General features: G+C 46.3%; 1 protein-coding gene across 1 annotated transcript in view; it reads left to right on the plus strand.

Moving 5' to 3' along the window:
- The window catches only part of GALNT10 (polypeptide N-acetylgalactosaminyltransferase 10), a 125604-nt gene extending 112800 nt beyond the window's left edge, over positions 1-12804 (plus strand). Inside the window, exons 7-12 of the mRNA XM_077266397.1 lie at positions 1157-1274; positions 3773-3880; positions 5185-5406; positions 5573-5689; positions 5776-5925; positions 12487-12804. Coding sequence (XP_077122512.1) covers positions 1157-1274; positions 3773-3880; positions 5185-5406; positions 5573-5689; positions 5776-5925; positions 12487-12654 — 883 coding nt within the window. The 3' untranslated portion in view covers positions 12655-12804. The remainder of the gene's footprint in view (positions 1-1156; positions 1275-3772; positions 3881-5184; positions 5407-5572; positions 5690-5775; positions 5926-12486) is intronic.
- Positions 12805-19907: the final 7103 nt, after the last annotated feature.

Here is a 19907-nt window from a genome sequence, read left to right on the forward strand (position 1 = left end):
CACAGCACTCCTTTTTCCTTCTTCCCAGTAGTCACAGCAGTCTTCCTCTCTTCTTCCCAGTAGTCACCGCACTCCTCTTCCCAGTAGTCACAACAGTTCTCCTCCCCTCTTCCCAGTAGTCACAGCCATTCTCGTCCACTTTTCCCATTAGCTACAACAGTCCCCTTCCCCTCTCCCCATTAGTCACAGCAGTTCTCCTTCCCTCTTTCCAGTAGTCACCGGATTTATCCCCTCTTTCCAGTAATGACAGCAGCCCTCTTCCCTGTTGCCATACCAGTCCTCCTTCCCTCTTCCCAGTAATCGCAGCAGTCCTCCCCCACTCTTCCCAACTGTCACCGGACTCATCCCATCTTCCCAGTAGTCACAGCAGTCCTCCCCTCTTCCCAGTTGTCACCAGACTCATCCCCTCTTCCCAGTAGTCACACAAGATCTCTACCCTCATCGCTACTGACCAGAGCTTGTATCTTAGCACCCTTCCTGAGAAGTCAGACTCTCACAGTTCATCCCTCCATCACAGCCAGGCCCCCCAGCCCTAGTAGTCACAGCAGGGCAGGTGTCCCTGCGCCATGTTAATAATCACAGTAAGGCTCGGCCCACGCTGTCTGCACGCTGGGTGATTAGTCTTAGATATGTGTGGGTCCCATCATAGCTGGCGTGGCTCACTTACAATTTTCCTATGCCATTTTGGTATATGAAGGGTCCCCGTTAACCCCAGCATTGCCAGAAGCAGTGAGTCGCTTCCCCAACGTGGAGACATAGGGGCTTCTGTGTAAGTGGATGGTGGGTGACAATAAATGCTGCATTGCTCATACATCACAGCCGACACATCCCTCCTAAATCGGGAGACATTATCAGGCTTATGTGTCGCGTGGAGACAAATGTTCCCTTCTTATTGCTTTCTTATGCAGAATTTCTTGTAAGCCGCTGCCTGTGGATGAGTCTTGGCACCATAAGTAAAGACAATGCCCCCCGTCTCGCGGCCTCCTGGCTCGGTAACCCGTAGCCGCACACATCTGCTGTAAGCTGCCCCAGAGCAGCGGGATTAATGGTTAAGACCATGGAGCAGAATCCGAGAATCCTCCAGACGTCGGCCGTAATACAAATGAAGTCCTGTCTGCGGCCGGTGTCGTCTCCATTACCTCTCGTCTCATTGCAGGTCTCCCGTCATGGCCGGTGGATTATTCGCTGTGGACAGAAAATGGTTCTGGGAGCTCGGAGGATACGACCCAGGATTGGAGATTTGGGGAGGAGAACAGTATGAAATTTCCTTCAAGGTCAGTTTGGGGCGAACATTTGCCTCCTCTCTGTGCCAAGGCAGGCACCTGTACAAAGAAGGAACCTGCCGCCGCCACGTGCCCAGATACCAGAGAAAGTTGCAGCCTGCGCCCCTTGTAATTAGTCACCCGCCGCGAGCCCCTTTGACGGGGCAGGAGCAAGTCTCCGAGAAACAGCTCCGTTTATTGTCCCGAAATTAAGATAAAGTGGTGCAGTCATCTGGAGCTGATAGATTAATAACGGAGCTGAAATCACAGGCACAAAGGGCTGGGAGGGGGCGGAAGGAATCTGGGAAGTGAAGGATAGAGCGGCGATGGGGGGAACTAAGCCCATTTATTTTCATGCTGAGCTCATTGCATTGCTCAGAATATCAAGATTGAGAATGTTAAATGTGAGATGAACGGCAGCCGGGGCCTGCGATGAATGTCTGCAGTGAGGCAAGGAAGGCCGACACAACCACTGCCGAGAGGGATGATGGTAAGGAAGCAATGAAGGCAAGACCCCGAGCGGCCTCTCCTGCAAAACGGGGTCTAATATTACTAATAGGTTCTCATATGCACACTATATACACTATGGAGAAAGGTATTAAGCCCCTCGTCCCTCAGGTGTATAACATATCTGGCCCCTCACCCCCCAGGTGTATAACATCCAGACCCTCGCCCCCTAGGTGTATAACATCCGGCCCCTTGACCCCCCAGGTGTATAACATCTGGCCCCTCACCCCCCCCACCCGGTGTATAACATCCGGCTCCTCAACCCCCAGGTGTATAACATGCGGCCCCTCACATCCCCCCCGGTGTATAACATCCAGCCCCTCGCCCCCAGGTGTATAACATGCGGCCTCTCACATCCCCCCCCCCCCCCCCGGTGTATGACATCCAGCCCCTCGCCCCCTAGGTGTATAACATCCGGCCCCTCGCCCCCTAGGTGTATAACATCCGGCCCCTCACATCCCCCCCCGGTGTATAACATCCAGACCCTCGCCCCCCAGGTGTATGACATGCAGCCCCTCACCCCCCAGGTGTATAACATGCGGCCCCTCGCCCCCCAGGTGTATAACATGCGGCCCCTCGCCCCCCAGGTGTATAACATGCGGCCCCTCGCCCCCCAGGTGTATAACATCCGGCCCCTCGCACCCAGGTGTATAACATCCGTACCCTCTCCTCACAGGTGTATAACCTCCAACCCCTTGCCACAGCCTCCCTCGGTGTATAACCTCCGGCCCATCGCCCCCCGGTGTATTGTCCCCTCGCCCCCCGGTGTAGGTGTATAACCTCTGGCCCTCCAGGTGTATGACATCCGTCCCCTCGCCCCCTCCCCCCCCCCGCCCAAGTGTACAACATCCGTCCCCTAGCCCCCCCCCCCCCGGAGTATAACATCGTCCATAGTGTATAACATATGGCCCCTCATACCAGGTATATCCCATCCGGCCCCTCACCGTTGTTGTATAGTATCTGGCTCCTCGGTGTAAAACATCCGGCCCCTTCCCCCCGTGTAGAATATCCGCCCCTCAGCGCCCCCCCCCCCCCCCCCCCCCGTGTAGAACATTTGGCCCCCCATCCTGTATAGAACATCCAGCTTCTTGCCCCCTGTATAATATCCGGCCCCTCATCCATCAGTTTGGGGAAGACCCTTTTTTGTTCCCTATGACAAGGTCTATAAAGACATGGTTGGGGGGAGTTTGGTGGTAGAACATGACCGGCCATACTGTGCTCAGACCTAAACCCCATCCAACACCTTCAGGATGAAGTAGAAGGAGATTGTGTGCCCGGCCTCTCCTCCAACATCAGGGTCTGACCTCACAAATGCTCTTCTGGATGAGGGGGCACCATAATTTACATGACATGATATTCTTTACCTAAAGTCCTCATTTCTTCCTCGGCCACTAAGGCAACATTTATAAATCGGTTCATACAACACAACGTCCTCTGCATTCAATGCTTCAGAAAGGGCCCATATTCCCGAAAAACCAGGCATTGGAGCTCTAATCTGTGATCCACTAAGGAGTGATTAAAAATGGGTGAATAACTTGGAGACTGCACATTAGAAACATGAAAAAAAAAGAATGCAGAGGATCTCGGGGTAGTAGGAATAGATCTCCATGAGCTTGGTGACATGATATCAATGGAAGAATATCATGTCCTGTGAATCGTGGCGATGGAGTACCGTGCTTGTTGTGCGATGGGAAAGCTAAAAAGTCCCAGACATCTCCAATATCTTGTAGAGATCCTTCCCAGGAGAGCGAGGGCCGTTATATCTGCAGAGGGGCTGACTCCATATTAATGGACAGGAGGTCATGAGAGCTCCTGGAGGTGTAGAGTGTAGGGTCCCAGTATGGCGACTGTGCGGTGTACCACTACTTACAGGTCCCAATGTTATGTCTGTATGGGGTGTACGGCTACCTGTAGGCTCTCGTGCACACACTGTGAGCTTAATGTCCACTAATAGTAGGATAACTGTGAATATCCGACCATTAACCATGTTTTTTTCCCCATAGGTGTGGATGTGCGGGGGCCGAATGGAAGATGCACCGTGCTCACGAGTCGGCCATATATACCGAAAATACGTCCCGTACAAGGTCCCCGCCGGTGTCAGCTTAGCGAGGGTAAGGCCTGTCTGCTCACACTTATTATATAGTGACTGCTCCGGATTTTCAGGGCAATGCAGCTGATTTTCCTAATTGGGTTCCTACCCCGATTGTTGTGGACCGGCAGCAATATCCGCCTCTCTGGGCGCTTACTTGGTTCTCTTCCCTGATCCCCCTCGGTCTAAGACCAACCCGGTTTCCTGCAATGTCGTTCCGTCCCACGTGACTGTAGCAGCGGTTACAGACCTCATCTCAGGAGGAGACTCGTACAGAAACTGCAAGTTATTTCTGGAAAGTGGCTTCTAGGGAATCCGATTTCCCCCTGTCTCTGTCTCAAGAGTGATCCCAAACCTAGTCCTGTATTGTAATACAGTGTGGGTCATGTCGTTATTACAACACTTGACGACGTGTAATAATCTTGTGTCTTAAGGAGCGCACTGCTGCTCTTCCCCAGACTTCCTGCCTTGACAGTGGCGGTGCGCTCCTTTTGATTGACAGCTAAGGTCTGAACTGAGCGCTCTGCCAGAAGTAGTTTTGCCTCTGCAGTATTGGTGAAGAGCCGGGGGACTGTAGCCGGTCATAGCCAGCAGTCCGGCTAGCTTTTAGAGCAGCGCTAACGCACAGAGCTTGTGAGTGGTGCTCATTCCTTGCCCTGGCGATGACCTATAACATGGAAAATCGATCTTTGAGATCACAGATGATTTTTAATAAGATGTAAGATGCAAAGTTGCTTCTTTTGTTTTTTTACAAGCACTTTTACCGTTTCTAAGAACTTACCCTTTAAAGGGGTGCAGTCTTGTTTACTACTCATTGCCTAGGTTACCGGCCACCTAGTCGCTTCCAAGCTCTTCTCTATGGAGCTTGCAAGTGCTGCTTAGGAACCCCCCTGAAGCTGTTGAGATCCAAAGTCCATGCTGCGATCAAGAGTGACCACAAACTCTACATTGGCCGTCATAAAGTCTGTGTTCACACGTTGCGGCCCCAGTGCAGTTTACGTGTGCAAAAATGTACTGTTTTGGCCTTTTTTTAAAAAAAAATAAATAAATAAAATGCAACGTGTGAACACCGCATATCCATTTCTGATCCAATTAAAGCTATAAGACCAAGTGGCAGCGGTGAGATCTCTGGAGGTTTGTGCCCCTGTGAATAGTGATCTCCAGCTGTACTCGAGCGCCATCTGGTGGACTGACTGTGAACTTCCATTCCAGTGTATTTACAGAGATCCTCTGCAGGAGATGAATACCACGGGGCACAATAAATTGCAAAAGATTTAACTTTTTTTTCCTGTAATTTTATCTTATTTATTCTCGATCTTCTTGCAGAATTTAAAGAGAGTGGCTGAAGTTTGGATGGACGAATACGCGGAGTATATCTACCAGAGGCGGCCGGATTACCGGCATCTGTCACCGGGCGATGTGGCTTCTCAGAAGGAGTTACGCGCCAAGCTAAACTGTCAGAATTTCAAGTGGTTCATGAACAAGGTGGCATGGGATTTGCCCAAATTCTACCCTCCCGTGGAACCTCCCGCCGCTGCCTGGGGAGAGGTAAAAGAGCCCGTACTCTGCTCCTGGCGATGAGACATTATTATGTGTATCATGGTGGTGTGAACATTGCACACTGTCAGGATTCACTAATCTGGAAATTTAATTGATTAATTCACCTCTGTATTATGTGTCCCTTTCTGACCACCTGTCGCCCTCTGCTGTCCAGATCCGGAACAAGAAATTTGGCTTGTGCGTAGATACCAAGCACGGGGCTATGGGGTCCGAGCTGCGCCTGGACACCTGCACTAAGGGACGCAAGATGGACGCATGGAGCAGCCAGCAGGTACACACGGCGCTTATTTACCCTCGCGCACGGAGAGTCCACCCCACCGTTATGTGATCAGGACCCTGAAATGTTCTGCCCTGCAGGTCTTCACCTTGGGATGGAGGGAGGACATCCGTCCTGGAGACCCCCTGCACACAAAGAAGGTTTGCTTAGATGCCGTATCGCACACAAGTCCCGTCACGCTCTTTGATTGCCATGGGATGAAGGGGAACCAACTGTGGAAGTATACACAGGTGAGGGTCTGCGGGCATTACACTAAAGGGGTCTCCCAACCTATAAAGTGGTGGAATATTGCCTTACTTTATGGTCAGTGGTGGTCCGACCTCTGGGACCTCCAACGACACTGATCCTAAGGGGCGTACAGTGTTTGTTTAGTATTTCCTTTAACCCCTTCCCGACCTGTGACACAGCGTATGCGTCATGAAAGTCGGTGCCTTCCCGACCTGTGACGCATATGCTGTGTCACAGAATGATCGCGTCCCTGCAGATCGGGTGAAGGGGTTAACTCCTATTTTACCCGATCTGCAGGGAGAGGGGGAGTGGTGCTTCAGCCCAGGGGGGGTGGCTTCACCCCCCCGTGGCTACGATCGCTCTGATTGGCTGTTGAAAGTGAAACTGCCAATCAGAGCGATTTGTAATATTTCACCTATGAAAATGGTGAAATATTACAATCCAGCCATGGCCGATGCTGCAATAGCATCTGCCATGGCTGGAGACCCCGATCTGCCCCCACCCCAGCCCACCGATCGCCCCCCCAGTCGTCCTTTTTGCCCCGATCTCCGTTCCGCTCCCCTCCTCCCTCCTGTCGGCTCCCCCGGTCCTCCTGTCCGCTCCCCAGGTCCTCCGATCCCCCCCCCGTGTTCCGGTCCCACCCCCCCATACTTACCTAGCTCCGATGTCCCTCCCGGTGTCCGGCCGTCTGCTTCATGGGCGCCGCCATCTTGGAAAATGGCGGGCGCATGCGCAGTACGCCCGCCGAATCTGCAAGCCGGCAGATTCGTTCCTGCACATTTTGGTCGCTGTGATAAGTTCTATCACAGCGATCAAAATAAAAAAAATAGTGAATAAATCACCCCCTTTATCACCCCCATAGGTAGGGATAATAATAAAATACAGAAAATATAATTATTTTTGTTTTTCCATTAGGGTTAGGGGTAGGGTTAGGGGTAGGGTTGCACTTAGGGTTGCACTTAGGGTTGCACTTAGGGCTAGGGTTGCACTTAGGGTTGCACTTAGGGCTAGGGTTGCACTTAGGGTTGCACTTAGGGTTGCACTTAGGGCTAGGGTTGCACTTAGGGTTGCACTTAGGGTTGCACTTAGGGCTAGGGTTGCACTTAGGGTTGCACTTAGGGTTGCACTTAGGGCTAGGGTTGCACTTAGGGTTGCACTTAGGGTTGCACTTAGGGTTGCACTTAGGGCTAGGGTTGCACTTAGGGTTGCACTTAGGGTTGCACTTAGGGTTGCACTTAGGGCTAGGGTTGCACTTAGGGTTGCACTTAGGGCTAGGGTTGCACTTAGGGTTGCACTTAGGGTTGCACTTAGGGTTGCACTTAGGGTTGCACTTAGGGCTAGGGTTGCACTTAGGGTTGCACTTAGGGTTGCACTTAGGGTTGCACTTAGGGTTGCACTTAGGGTTGCACTTAGGGCTAGGGTTGCACTTAGGGTTACACTTAGGGTTGCACTTAGGGTTGCACTTAGGGTTGCACTTAGGGTTGCACTTAGGGTTAGGGTTGCACTTAGGGTTGCACTTAGGGCTAGGGTTGCACTTAGGGTTGCACTTAGGGTTGCACTTAGGGTTGCACTTAGGGCTAGGGTTGCACTTAGGGTTGCACTTAGGGCTAGGGTTGCACTTAGGGTTGCACTTAGGGCTAGGGTTGCACTTAGGGTTGCACTTAGGGTTGCACTTAGGGCTAGGGTTGCACTTAGGGCTAGAATTAGGGTTAGAATTAGGGTTAGAATTAGGCTATGTGCACACGGTGCGGATTTGGCTGCGGATCCGCAGCGGATTGGTCGCTGCGGATTCGTATCAGTTTTCCATCACGTTTACAGTACCACGTAAACCTATGGAAAACCAAATCCGCTGTGCCCATGGTGCAGAAAATACAGCGCGGAAACGCTGCGTTGTATTTTCCGCAGCATGTCAATTCTTTGTGCAATTCCGCAGCGTTTTACACCTGCTCCATAATAGGAATCCGCAAGTGAAATCCACACAAAAAACACTGGAAATCCGCGGTAAATCCGCAGGTAAAGCGCAGTGCGTTTTACCTGCAGATTTTTCAAAAACTGCGGAAAAATCCACACAAATCCGCAACGTGAGCACATAGCCTTAGGGTTGGAATTAGGGGTAAGACTAGGGTTAGGGGTGTGTTGGGGTTAGGGTTGTGGTTAGGGTTGGGATTAGAGTTAGGGGTGTGTTGGGGTTAGTGTTGGAGTTAGAATTGAGGGGTTTCCACTTTTTAGGCACATCAGGGGGTCTCCAAACGCGACACGGCGCCACCATTGATTCCAGCCAATCTTGCGTTGAAAAAGTAAAATGGTGCTCTCTCCCTTCCGAGCCCCGACGTGTGCCCAAACAGTGCTTTACCCCCACATATGGGGTACCAGCGTACTCAGGAGAAACTGATCAACAACTTTTGGGGTCCAATTTCTCCTGTAACCCTTGGGAAAATAAAAAATTGCGGGCTAAAAAATTATTTTTGAGGAAAGAAAAATGATTTTTTATTTTCACGGCTCTGCGTTATAAACTTCTGTGAAGCACTTGGGGGTTCAAAGTGCTCACCACACATCTAGATAAGTTCCCTTGGGGGTTTAGTTTCCAAAATGGGGTCACTTGTGGGGAGTTTCTACTGTTTAGGCACATCAGGGGCTCTGCAAACGCAACGTGACGCCCGCAGAGCATTCCATCAAAGTCTACATTTCAAAACGTCACTACTTCACTTCCGAGCTCCGGCAAGTGCCCAAACAGTGGTTTACCCCCACATATGGGGTATCACCGTACTCAGGAGAAACTGGACAACAACTCTTGGGGTCAAATTTCTCCTGTTACCCTCGGGAAAATAAAAAAATCAGGGCTAAAAAAAATTTTTTGAGGAAAGAAAACGTATTTATTATTTTCACGGCTCTGTGTTATAAACTTCTGTGAAGCACTTAGAGGTTCAAAGTGCTCACCACACATCTAGATAAGTTCCCTTGGGGGTTTAGTTTCCAAAATGGGGTCACTTGTGGGGGGTTTCTACTGTTTAGGCACATCAGGGGCTCTGCAAAAGCAACGTGATGCCCGCAGAGCATTCCATCAAAGTCTGCATTTCAAAACATCACTACTTCACTTCCAAGTCCCGGCATGTGCCCAAACAGTGGTTTACCCCCACATATGGGGTATCAGCATACTCAGGAGAAACTGGACAACAAATCTTGGGGTCAAATTTCTCCTGTTACCCTTGGGAAAATAAAAAAATCAGGGCTAAAAAAATTTTTTTTGAGGAAAGAAAACGTATTTATTATTTTCACGGCTCTGCGTTATAAACTTCTGTGAAGCACTTAGGGGTTCAAAGTGCTCACCACACATCTAGATAAGTTCATTTGGGGGTCTAGTTTCCAAAATGGGGTCACTTGTGGGGGGTTTCTACTGTTTAGGCACATCAGGGGCTCTGCAAACGCAACGTGACGCCCGCAGAGCATTCCATCAAAGTCTGCATTTCAAAACGTCACTACTTCCCTTCCGAACCCCGACGTGTGCCCAAGCAGTGGTTTACCCCCACATATGGGGTATCAGCGTACTCAGGAGAAACTGGACAACAACTATTGGGGTCAAATTTCCCCTGTTACCCTTGGGAAAATAAAAAATTCAGGGCTAAAAAAAATTTTTTGAGAAAAGAAAAAATATTTTTTATTTTCATGGCTCTGCGTTATAAACTTCTGTGAAGCACTTGGGGGTTCAAAGTGCTCACCACACATCTAGATTAGTTCCTTGGGAGGTCTAGTTTCCAAAATGGGGTCACTTATGGGGAAGCTCCAATGTTTAGGCACACAGGGGCTCTCCAAACGCGACATGGTGTCCGCTAATGATTGGAGCTAATTTTCCATTCAAAAAGCCAAATGGCGTGCCTTCCCTTCCAAGCCCTGCCATGCACCCAAACAGTGGTTTACCCCCACATATGGGGTATCATCGTACTCAGGACAAACTGGACAACAACATTTGGGGTCCAATTTCTCCTGTTACCCTTGGGAAAATAAAAAATTCTGGGCTAAAAATCATTTTTGAGGAAAGAAAAATTATTTTTTATTTTCACGGCTCTGCGTTATAAACTTCTGTGAAGCACTTGTTGGTTTAAAGTGCTCACTATGCATCTAGATAAGTTCCTTGGGGGGTCTAGTTTCCAAAATGGGGTCACTTGTGGGGGAGCTCCAATGTTTAGGCACACAGGGGCTCTCCAAACGCGACATGGTGTCCGCTAACGATTGGAGCTACTTTTCCATTCAAAAAGTCAAATGGCGCGCCTTCCCTTCCGAGCCTTGCCATGCGCCCAAACAGTGGTTTACCCCCACATATGAGGTATCGGTGTACTCAGGAGAAATTGTCCAACAAATTTTAGGATCCATTTTATCCTGTTGCCCATGTGAAAATTAAAAAATTGAGGCTAAAAGAATTTTTTTGTGAAAAAAAAGTACTTTTTCATTTTTACGGATCAATTTGTGAAGCACCTGAGGGTTTAAAGTGCTCACTATGCATCTAGATAAGTTCCTTGGGGGGTCTCCTTTCCAAAATGGGGTCACTTGTGGGAGCGCTCCAATGTTTAGGCACACAGGGGCTCTCCAAACGCGACATGGTGTCCGCTAACGATGGAGATAATTTTTCATTCAAAAAGTCAAATGGCGCTCCTTCCCTTCCGAGACTTACCATGTGCCCAAACAGTGGTTTACCCCCACATGTGAGGTATCAGTGTACTCAGGAGAAATTGACCAACAAATTTTAGGATCCATTTTATCCTGTTGCCCATGTGAAAATTAAAAAATTGAGGCTAAAATATTTTTTTTGTGAAAAAAAAGTACTTTTTCATTTTTGCGGATCAATTTGTGAAGCACCTGGGGGTTTAAAGTGCTCACTATGCATCTAGATAAGTTCCTTGGGGGGTCTAGTTTCCAAAATGGGGTCACTTGAGGTGGAGCTCCAATGTTTAGGCACACGGGGGCTCTCCAAACGCGACATGGTGTCCGCTAAAGATTGGAGCCAATTTTTCATTCAAGAAGTCAAATGGCGCTCCTTCCCTTCCGAGTTCTGCCGTGCGCCCAAACAGTGGTTTACCCCCACATATGAGGTATCAGCGTACTCAGGACAAATTGGACAACAACGTTCGTGGTCCAGTTTCTCCTTTTACCCTTGGGAAAATAAAAAAATTGTTGCTAAAAGATCATTTTTGTGACTAAAAAGTTAAATGTTCATTTTTTCCTTCCATGTTGCTTCTGCTGCTGTGAAACACCTGAAGGGTTAATAAACTTCTTGAATGTGGTTTTGAGCACCTTGAGGGGTGCAGTTTTTAGAATGGTGTCACTTTTGGGTATTTTCAGCCATATAGAACCCTCAAATTGACTTCAAATGTGAGGTGGTCCCTAAAAAAAATGGTTTTGTAAATTTTGTTGTAAAAATGAGAAATCACTGGTCAAATTTTAACCCTTATAACTTCCTAGCAAAAAAAAATGTTGTTTCCAAAATTGTGCTGATGTAAAGTAAACATGTGGTAAATGTTATTTATTAACTATTTTGTGTCACATAACTCTCTGGTTTAACAGAATAAAAATTCAAAATGTGAAAATTGCAAAATTTTCAAAATTTTCGCCAGATTTCCATTTTTTTCACAAATAAACGCAGAAATTATCGACCTAAATTTACCACTAACATGAAGCCCAATATGTCACGAAAAAACAATCTCAGAATCGCTAGGATCCGTTGAAGCGTTCCCGAGTTATTACCTCATAAAGGGACACTGGTCAGAATTGCAAAAAACGGCAAGGTCATTAAGGCCAAAATAGGCTGGGTCATGAAGGGGTTAAAGAACATGGACACCTTTTTAGACTTTTTTTTATCTTGTTGCATTTATTAGGGGCTAGATAAACATTCTTGCAGTTGGTTATCATTAAAAGTTTTGCTCCGTTTGCCTTTTACAGGCTTTGCTTTTCCCTGCACATTGGTGGCTTCAGAATGAGTTAACCAAGAATCCATCAGTGAGAGTTTGTAACTCTATTATACATTTTTTTTTTAAATAATAACGGTACCGTAAGTATTCCCACAAGAAAAAATTAAATTGTGTCAGAGGTTCAATACCTAGATCATATAATGAACTCACTCACCAAACACCCGACATACGTTTCGCCAATGCTTCGTTTCACCCCTGACGAAGCATTGGATGATACGTTTCACCCCTTACAAATGGTTGATGAAATGTTTCACTCCTGACGAAGCATTGGGGAAACCTTTCACCCCTGATGGAGCATTGAGGAATTATTTCACCCCTGACGAAGCTTTGGGAATTTTTTTTCAAACCCCCTGACGAAGCATTGGGGAAACGTTTCACCCCATGACAGAATTTCAGACTCCCCTTCAGGCCTTGGTACCGCGCTTGACTTTAATATCTGATTGAGATGAGTCTAATTGGCCATTATCAGGATAATTTGTCCAGGATGAATAACAGAGGAACAGTACAAGGCAGAAATCTAAGGAAAGCTGTTCCAGTACCGGCATCCTCCACGTACAATATGCGCCAGACCGAAATGTTCTAATGCACTTTTTCTTCACCTAGGACAAGACCATTTACCACCCGATCAGCAACAGCTGCATGGACTCCAGCGGGTCCGACCACAAAATATTCATGAACATCTGTAACCCCAAATCCCCGTCCCAGCAATGGACATTCGAAAACACCAACATCACAGTCTTAGACACATTCAACCGAGACCGGGGCCTATAGCAGCGGAGAAGACCGGACTATACATATATAAATAGGAAGATATATATTTTAAATCTATATTTTTTACTGTCGGGTGAGAAATCATTTTCCTTCTGGCAAGAAGATGTATTGTTTTTTTTCCCCATGTGTTGGGGGGGGGGGGGGGGAGTGAAAAAAAAAATCCCTTAGGAGACCCTGAATGTGTAAGTGTGGGACGAGTTATTCTTAAATGATGCTGCGTCTGAACACGATGGGTAAAATTGCTAAAATATGGCGCAAATTATCATTGCTTTAATTTTAAAGCCGCGGCTTGTAAAATGACTCTGCTGTGCAGGCATGCTGGGCAATGCAGTGTCCCAAGGGATGTCAAGCTGTTGTTACCTGCTGTTTTATGTGATTGGCTGCTCTCTACTGTACAGGAAACGCCTGCGCAGCCTTTAAATGAGCCCCCTTATTAAGTTTAATGGGCTTCGTCACCTGTTATGACTTTCTAGGTTGGTCCTACACCCATCCTTTACATTTGTGTATGCAGCTGCAATTAATTTTTAATAATATTTTTCTTAGCTAAATTTACAAACTTTTTTTTTTGCAGTTTGCAATAAATTGACCAAAAAAGAACAATATTTCCCCAAATTCAACTTAAATCATCACTTTTACTGAATACTGTAGGCTCAGAATTATTCATGTTCTTCATGACAAGGTTCTACTCAATAGAAACCCTCTGGCTGTTATGACCTGCTATTAACATGAAGTATAGCCTGACAACCAGCTTCTGGCAGCGATCCTGAGAAATCTTCACCCAGTCCTCCTGGGCGATGGCCTCAGGTCACTGCACTATGTTCCAAATTATTATGCAAATTACATTTTTCTCTGATTTTCCTAAATGGTCGGTGCAAATGACAGTCAGTCTAATAAAAGTCATCACCCGTTAGATTATACATCGAATTTTATTGAAGAAACTTCCCAATGATAACAGTATAATCTCCAAAATGAATAAAACCTCACAATGCGCTGTTCCAAATTATTAGGCACAGTAGAATTTCTCGACATTTGATGTTTTAAAGAACTGAAAATGCTCATTTGTGGAATTTGCAGCATTAGGAGGTCACATTCACTGAACAAAAAAGCTATTTAATGCCAAAACATCCTAACAGGCCAAGTTACATGTTAACAATAGGACCCTTCTTTGATGTCACCTTCACAATTCTTGCATCCATTGAACTTGTGGGTTTTTGGAGAGTTTCTGCTTGTATTTCTTTGCATGAAGTCAGAATAGCCTCCCAGAGCTGCTGTTTGGATGTGAACTGCCTCCCACCCTCATAGATCTTTTGCTTGATGATACTCCAAAGGTTCTCTATAGGGTTGAGGTCAGGGGAAGATGGTGGCCACACCATGAGTTTATCTCCTTTTATGCCCATAGCAGCCAATGACTCAGAGGTTTTCTTTGCAACATGAGATGGGGCATTGTCAGCATGAAGATGATTTTGCTCCTGAAGGCACGTTTCTGCTTTTTATACCATGGAAGAAAGTTGTCAGTCAGAAACTCTATATACTTTGCAGAGGTCATTTTCACACCTTCAGGAACCTTAAAGGGCCCTACCAGCTGGTTCCCCATGATTCTGGCCCAAAACATGACTCCTCCACCTCCTTGCTGACATCGCAGCCTTGTTGGGACATGGTGGCCATCCACCAACCATCCACTACTTCATCCATCTGGACCATCCAGGGTTGCTCGACACTCATCAGTAAACAAGACTGTTTGAAATTAGTCCTCATGTATGTCTGGGCACACTGCAACCGTTTCTGCTTGTGAACACTGTTTAGGGGTGGCCGAATAGTAGGTTTATGCACCACAGCAAGCCTTTGAAGGAGCCTACACCTTGAGGTTCGAGGGACTCCAGAGGCATCAGCGGCTTCAAATATCTGCTGCTTTGTAATGGCTTTTTAGCAGCTGTTCTCTTAATCCGATGAACTTGCCTGGCAGAAACCTTCCTCATTATGCCTTTATCAGCACGAACACGACTGTGCTCAGATTCAGCCACAAATCTCTTAACAGTACGATGATCACGCTTAAATTTTCAAGAAATATCTAATGTTTTCATCCCTTGACCAAGGCACTGCACTATTTGATGCTTTTCGGCAGTAGAGATCCTTTTTCTTTCCCATGTTACTTGAAAACTGTGGCCTGCTTAATAATGTGGAACATCATTTTTAAGTAGTTTTACTTTAATTAGAATCATTTGGAAAACTAATTATCACGTGTTTAAGATTGATTTCAGTGATCCATTGAGCCCTGAGACACAATACCATCCATGAGTTTATTTGAAAAACAAAACAATTAAATCGTTTTGACACTTAAATCCAATTTGCATAATAACTTGGAACACAGTGTAATATTCTAAGCTTTGGTGCTGCACCCGCCTTCTTCATATCTCAGCAAAGACTTCAAGTTAGGTGACAACCACTCCAGAATCTTCCAAACCGTGATTTTCTTCCTAGAAATACAGCTGGAATCGCAGTTTACAGGAACACTGGTTACACTATCTGCACGTGGCAGAAAGAGAAAGCCGGTGTTTGCCTATGCATCACATTAGCAGCAGGTTATAACACCCAGAGGTGCTCTACTAAGTACTAGGGGGGTGAATAATTTCGAGCCTGCTGTAGTCAGTAAAAGTTGTAAACCGCTAGTTGTTTACATTGCTCTTGTTCCATTGGTTTATTGCAAACGGCAGAAAGTTAGTACATCTAATAATAATCCAATAATTTGGATTGTAACGGTTTCTGTCCTACCAACCCGAAAGGTTCAGGTTTCATTGGCTTTTATTTACAGAGTAGCTGGTGACTTATCAGAATAATGTGTTGTGTGTATATATTGGGAGTATTGGGTAGAAACTTGCTCTCTGTAGCACACATCTTACAGTAGTACTAAACAGTGCAGCTGTGAATCCAGCACTAGGGCGAGAGAAAACGGTTACTAGAAAGCAGCAGCACGATCTCACCGTGTCTCTCTGCAGCTTTTCCATATTCGCTCTCTGTACAGATATAGAGGGACCGTTCTGATCATTTCTCACAACGTCTTCAGAGTGAATGGGTTGAAACAGAGATCCCCTTTTAAATGCAGCATCATTGGAATAACCAGCTCGGAAGCTTCCGCGAAGAGCAAATCGCTAAACTTGAACTATTACTGTAGTGCCTTGCAGGACAAGAAGAACGTGGACTGAGCTGGAGCGTGGCGACTGTGCAATGTGTTCTCACCTTTTACCTCTCTGTCCCCACGAGCCATTTGTGTGATTGAGGCTTCCTGACCGATGAGTGAGTGCGGCGTAGTACAGGCGTGTCATAGCAATGGCTGACAGTCTGCACAAATATATATATACCCCTCTGTCACCTAAAAAAGGGTTACGACAGCTTACGACACCGCATAAAGCCTCCAGTATTTCCCAGTGAAAAAAATCCATTTTGGAGGCACCAATGGTGGACGGTACTTGGTGTGCATCAGATTTTATATATCTTATCTTTTAGATTTTTTTTCTTCTTAATTTACATTAGAGGGTCTGTCCAGGGATGTGGGGGGGGGAAGGTTTATGTTTTGCAAATACAAAGAAATTACTAATGTCTTTCAATTATAAAATCGGCATCGCCTTTCCAATCTCAGACTTTCTGTTGCTGTTCCAGGAGCTCTATTTCCTCGTCTGTTTTGACACTCTTTATGTTAGCCAGCCCCCTTCATCTTGTACTAACAGACTCATATCAATAGCTAAGGCATATCCGTTCTCTGTCTGAGGGTCATATGTGCTAGAAAAGGGGGCTGGCTTAGCAAATGGACTGAGCCTGAAAACCAGCCCCCTTCATCGGGTACTAACAGACTCGTATCAATAGCTAAGCCATACCCATTCTCTGTATGAGGGTCATATGTGCTAGAAAAGGGGGCTGTATAAGCAAATGGACTGAGCCTGACGACCAGCCCCCTTCTTCAGGTACTAACAGGCCCTCGAGGGCCGCCAACAGGTCATGTTTTCAGGATTTCCTTGTATTGCACAGGTGATAATTTAATCACCTGCACAGAATGATTCCAGCACCTTGTGGAATGCTAAGGAAATCCTGAAAACATGACCTGTTGGCGGCCCTCGAGGAATGCAGTTTGACACCTCTGGTCTAAGGGTCACATGTGCTAGAGAAGGGGGCTGGCTTAGCGAATGGACTGAACCTGATGACCAGCCCCATTCATTAAGTACTAACAGGCTCATATCATTAGCTAAGTCATTCCCATAATTCATCATATACATAACTTGTCATTTCTCACATAAGAGCGGGCGTTTGGTCTGGATGATATGAAATAACGGGGTTTTCTGTTCCGTTATCTCCATCTTTGACTGATGAATTGGTTCTCCCGGCAGACCGGGATTATGGCTGGTCATTTCAGTAGGCGTCTGGTGATGCGGCTCACATGCAACAGCAAAAAGCCCATCCGAACGTAGAGGGGTCAGTGGCTACGAGCTTCAGCTGTCAGTAATGGAGGCTGGATAGGAGTTATAGGACTGGACAACTAAGTAAAATATTTCATAAGGCACCTGAAACTTTGCCGATGGACCAGGTTTTTGGGCACAGTATGGCCGGTATACATACGTGCCTGGTAAATGGTTGCATTAGGGACATGGTAGTTTGTCAGTGGGTTATATCTGGTATTGCAGCTCAGTCCAATTAACTTAACGACTATAGTTACCTTTCACATACAGCAAATTATTCTTGCATATATTAATGATTCAGTCTGTATTCTTCATTCATTTTGTAGACTGATCCAAATTTCAGATATTTCTCTTCTGGGAGCGTCTCTCCCAGTAATATAGGCTGGTAATGAGCACTATGTGCATCCAGGGTGCTGCGGTCTTCACTTGCTTTCATGTACCAGCACAGCTGGAGAGCTGCACTTGTCTCCTTTGCATATGCTTTATTCCTTGTCTATAGCCTGTGTTCTCTGCCCTATTTGGTACTTTCTCCCCTCTCCACACCGTGGAGATCTGTGTATAACCTCCTCTCCTTCTTTGATGGTATCTCTAAGACCAATTTCACACAGCCGTGAAACGTGGTCCAAGCATGAACCAGTCCGATTGACTTAACGGTTATAGTGGCTCAGTCTGTATTCTTCATTCATTTTGAGTTTGTAGAATGATCTGAGTTTGTTATATCTCTTGTGGGAGCGTCTCTCCCAGTAATGTAGGCTGGACATGAGCTAAGGGTGCTGCTGCCTTCACTTGCTTTCTTGTATCAGCGCAGCACTTATTTCTGCTGCATGAGCTTTTGTCCTCGTGTTCTCTGCCCTCTCTGAGACTTTCTCCCCTCTCCACACTAGAAATCTGTAAGAAACCTCCTCCCGCTTTGATGTTATCTTGAAGTCCAATTTCACGTGTCCGTAAAACGTGATCCAAGCATGGACAGTGATAAGCGGACTGTACGCGGTTTTCCTGACATTAAACTCAACAGTTTCTTATATACCTATGAGGCTGTTGAGTTCTGGTTAAGAGACCTGCCTCCCGGTCCGAGAACGAACCACAAAACACAGATATGTAAAACCAGCCTAAGGGCAGAGTCAGCCGGCTATATAACTCGGGACGAGGATCGCTCGGACTGGCCGGCGGCTCTCCCCACCCGAACAACGTGACAGCTGCGTACAAATACAGTCATGGCCAAAAGTATTGACACCCCTGCAATTCTGTCAGATAATACTCAGTTTCTTCCTGAAAATGATTGCAAACACAAATTCTTTGGTATTACTATCTTCATTTAATTTGTCTTAAATGAAAAACCACAAAAGAGAATGAAGCAAAACATTGATCATTTCACACAAAACTCCAAAAATTGGCCAGACAAAAGTATTGGCACCCTCAGCCTAATACTTGGTTGCACAACCTTTAGCCAAAATAACTGAGACCAACCACTTCCGGTAACCATCAATGAGTTTCTTACAATGCTCTGCTGGAATTTTAGAGCATTCTTCTTTGGCAAACTGCTCCAGGTCCCTGATATTTGAAGGGTGCCTTCTCCAAACTGCCATTTTTAGATCTCTCCACAGGTGTTCTATGGGAGTCAGGTCTGGACTCATTGCTGGCCACCTTAGAAGTCTCCAGCGCTTTCTCTCAAACCATTTTCTAGTGTTTTTTGAAGTGTGTTTTGGGTCATTGTCCTGCTGGAAGACCCATGACCTCTGAGGGAGACCCAGCTTTCTCACACTGGGCCCTACATTATGCTGCAAAATTTGTTGGTAGTCTTCAGACTTCATTATGCCATGCACACGGTCAAGCAGTCCAGTGCAAGAGGCAGCAAAGCAACCCCAAAACATCAGGGAACCTCCGCCATGTTTGACTGTAGGGACCGTGTTCTTTTCTTTGAATGCCTCTTTTTTTCTCCTGTAAACTCTATGTTGATGCCTTTGCCCAAAAAGCTCTACTTTTGTCTCATCTGACCAGAGAACATTCTTGCAAAACGTTTTAGGCTTTTTCAGGTAAGTTTTGGCAAACTCCAGCCTGGCTTTTTTATGTCTCAGGGTAAGAAGTGGGGTCTCCCTGGGTCTCCTACCATACAGTCCCTTTTCATTCAGACACCGATGGATAGTACGGGATGACACTGTTGTACCCTCGGACTGCAGGGCAGCTTGAACTTGTTTGGATGTTAGTCGAGGTTCTTTATCCAACATCCGCACAATCTTGCGTTGAAATCTATTGTCAATTTTTATTTTCCGTCCACATCTAGGGAGGTTAGCCACAGTGCCATGGACTTTAAACTTCTTGATGACACTGCGCACGGTAGACACAGGAACATTCAGGTCTTTGGAGATGGACTTGTAGCCTTGAGATTGCTCATGCTTCCTCACAATTTGGTTTCTCAAGTCCTCAGACAGTTCTTTGGTCTTCTTTCTTTTCTCCATGCTCAATGTGGTAAACACAAGGACACAGGACAGAGGTTGAGTCAACTTTAATCCTTGTCAACTGACTGCAAGTGTGATGTAGTTATTGCCAACCCCTGTTAGGTGCCACAGGTAAGTTACAGGTGCTGTTAATTACACAAATTAGAGAAGCATCACATGATTTTTCGAACAGTGCCAATACTTTTGTCCACCCCCTTTTTTATGTTTGGTGTGGAATTATATCCAATTTGGCTTTAGGACAATTCTTTTTGTGTTTTTTCATTTAAGACAAATTAAATGAAGATAATACCAAAGAATTTGTGATTGCAATCCTTTTCAGGAAGAAACTAAGTATTATCTGACAGAATTGCAG

Source organism: Ranitomeya variabilis, chromosome 5 (assembly GCF_051348905.1).
Source record: "Ranitomeya variabilis isolate aRanVar5 chromosome 5, aRanVar5.hap1, whole genome shotgun sequence".
Taxonomy (NCBI): domain Eukaryota; kingdom Metazoa; phylum Chordata; class Amphibia; order Anura; family Dendrobatidae; genus Ranitomeya; species Ranitomeya variabilis.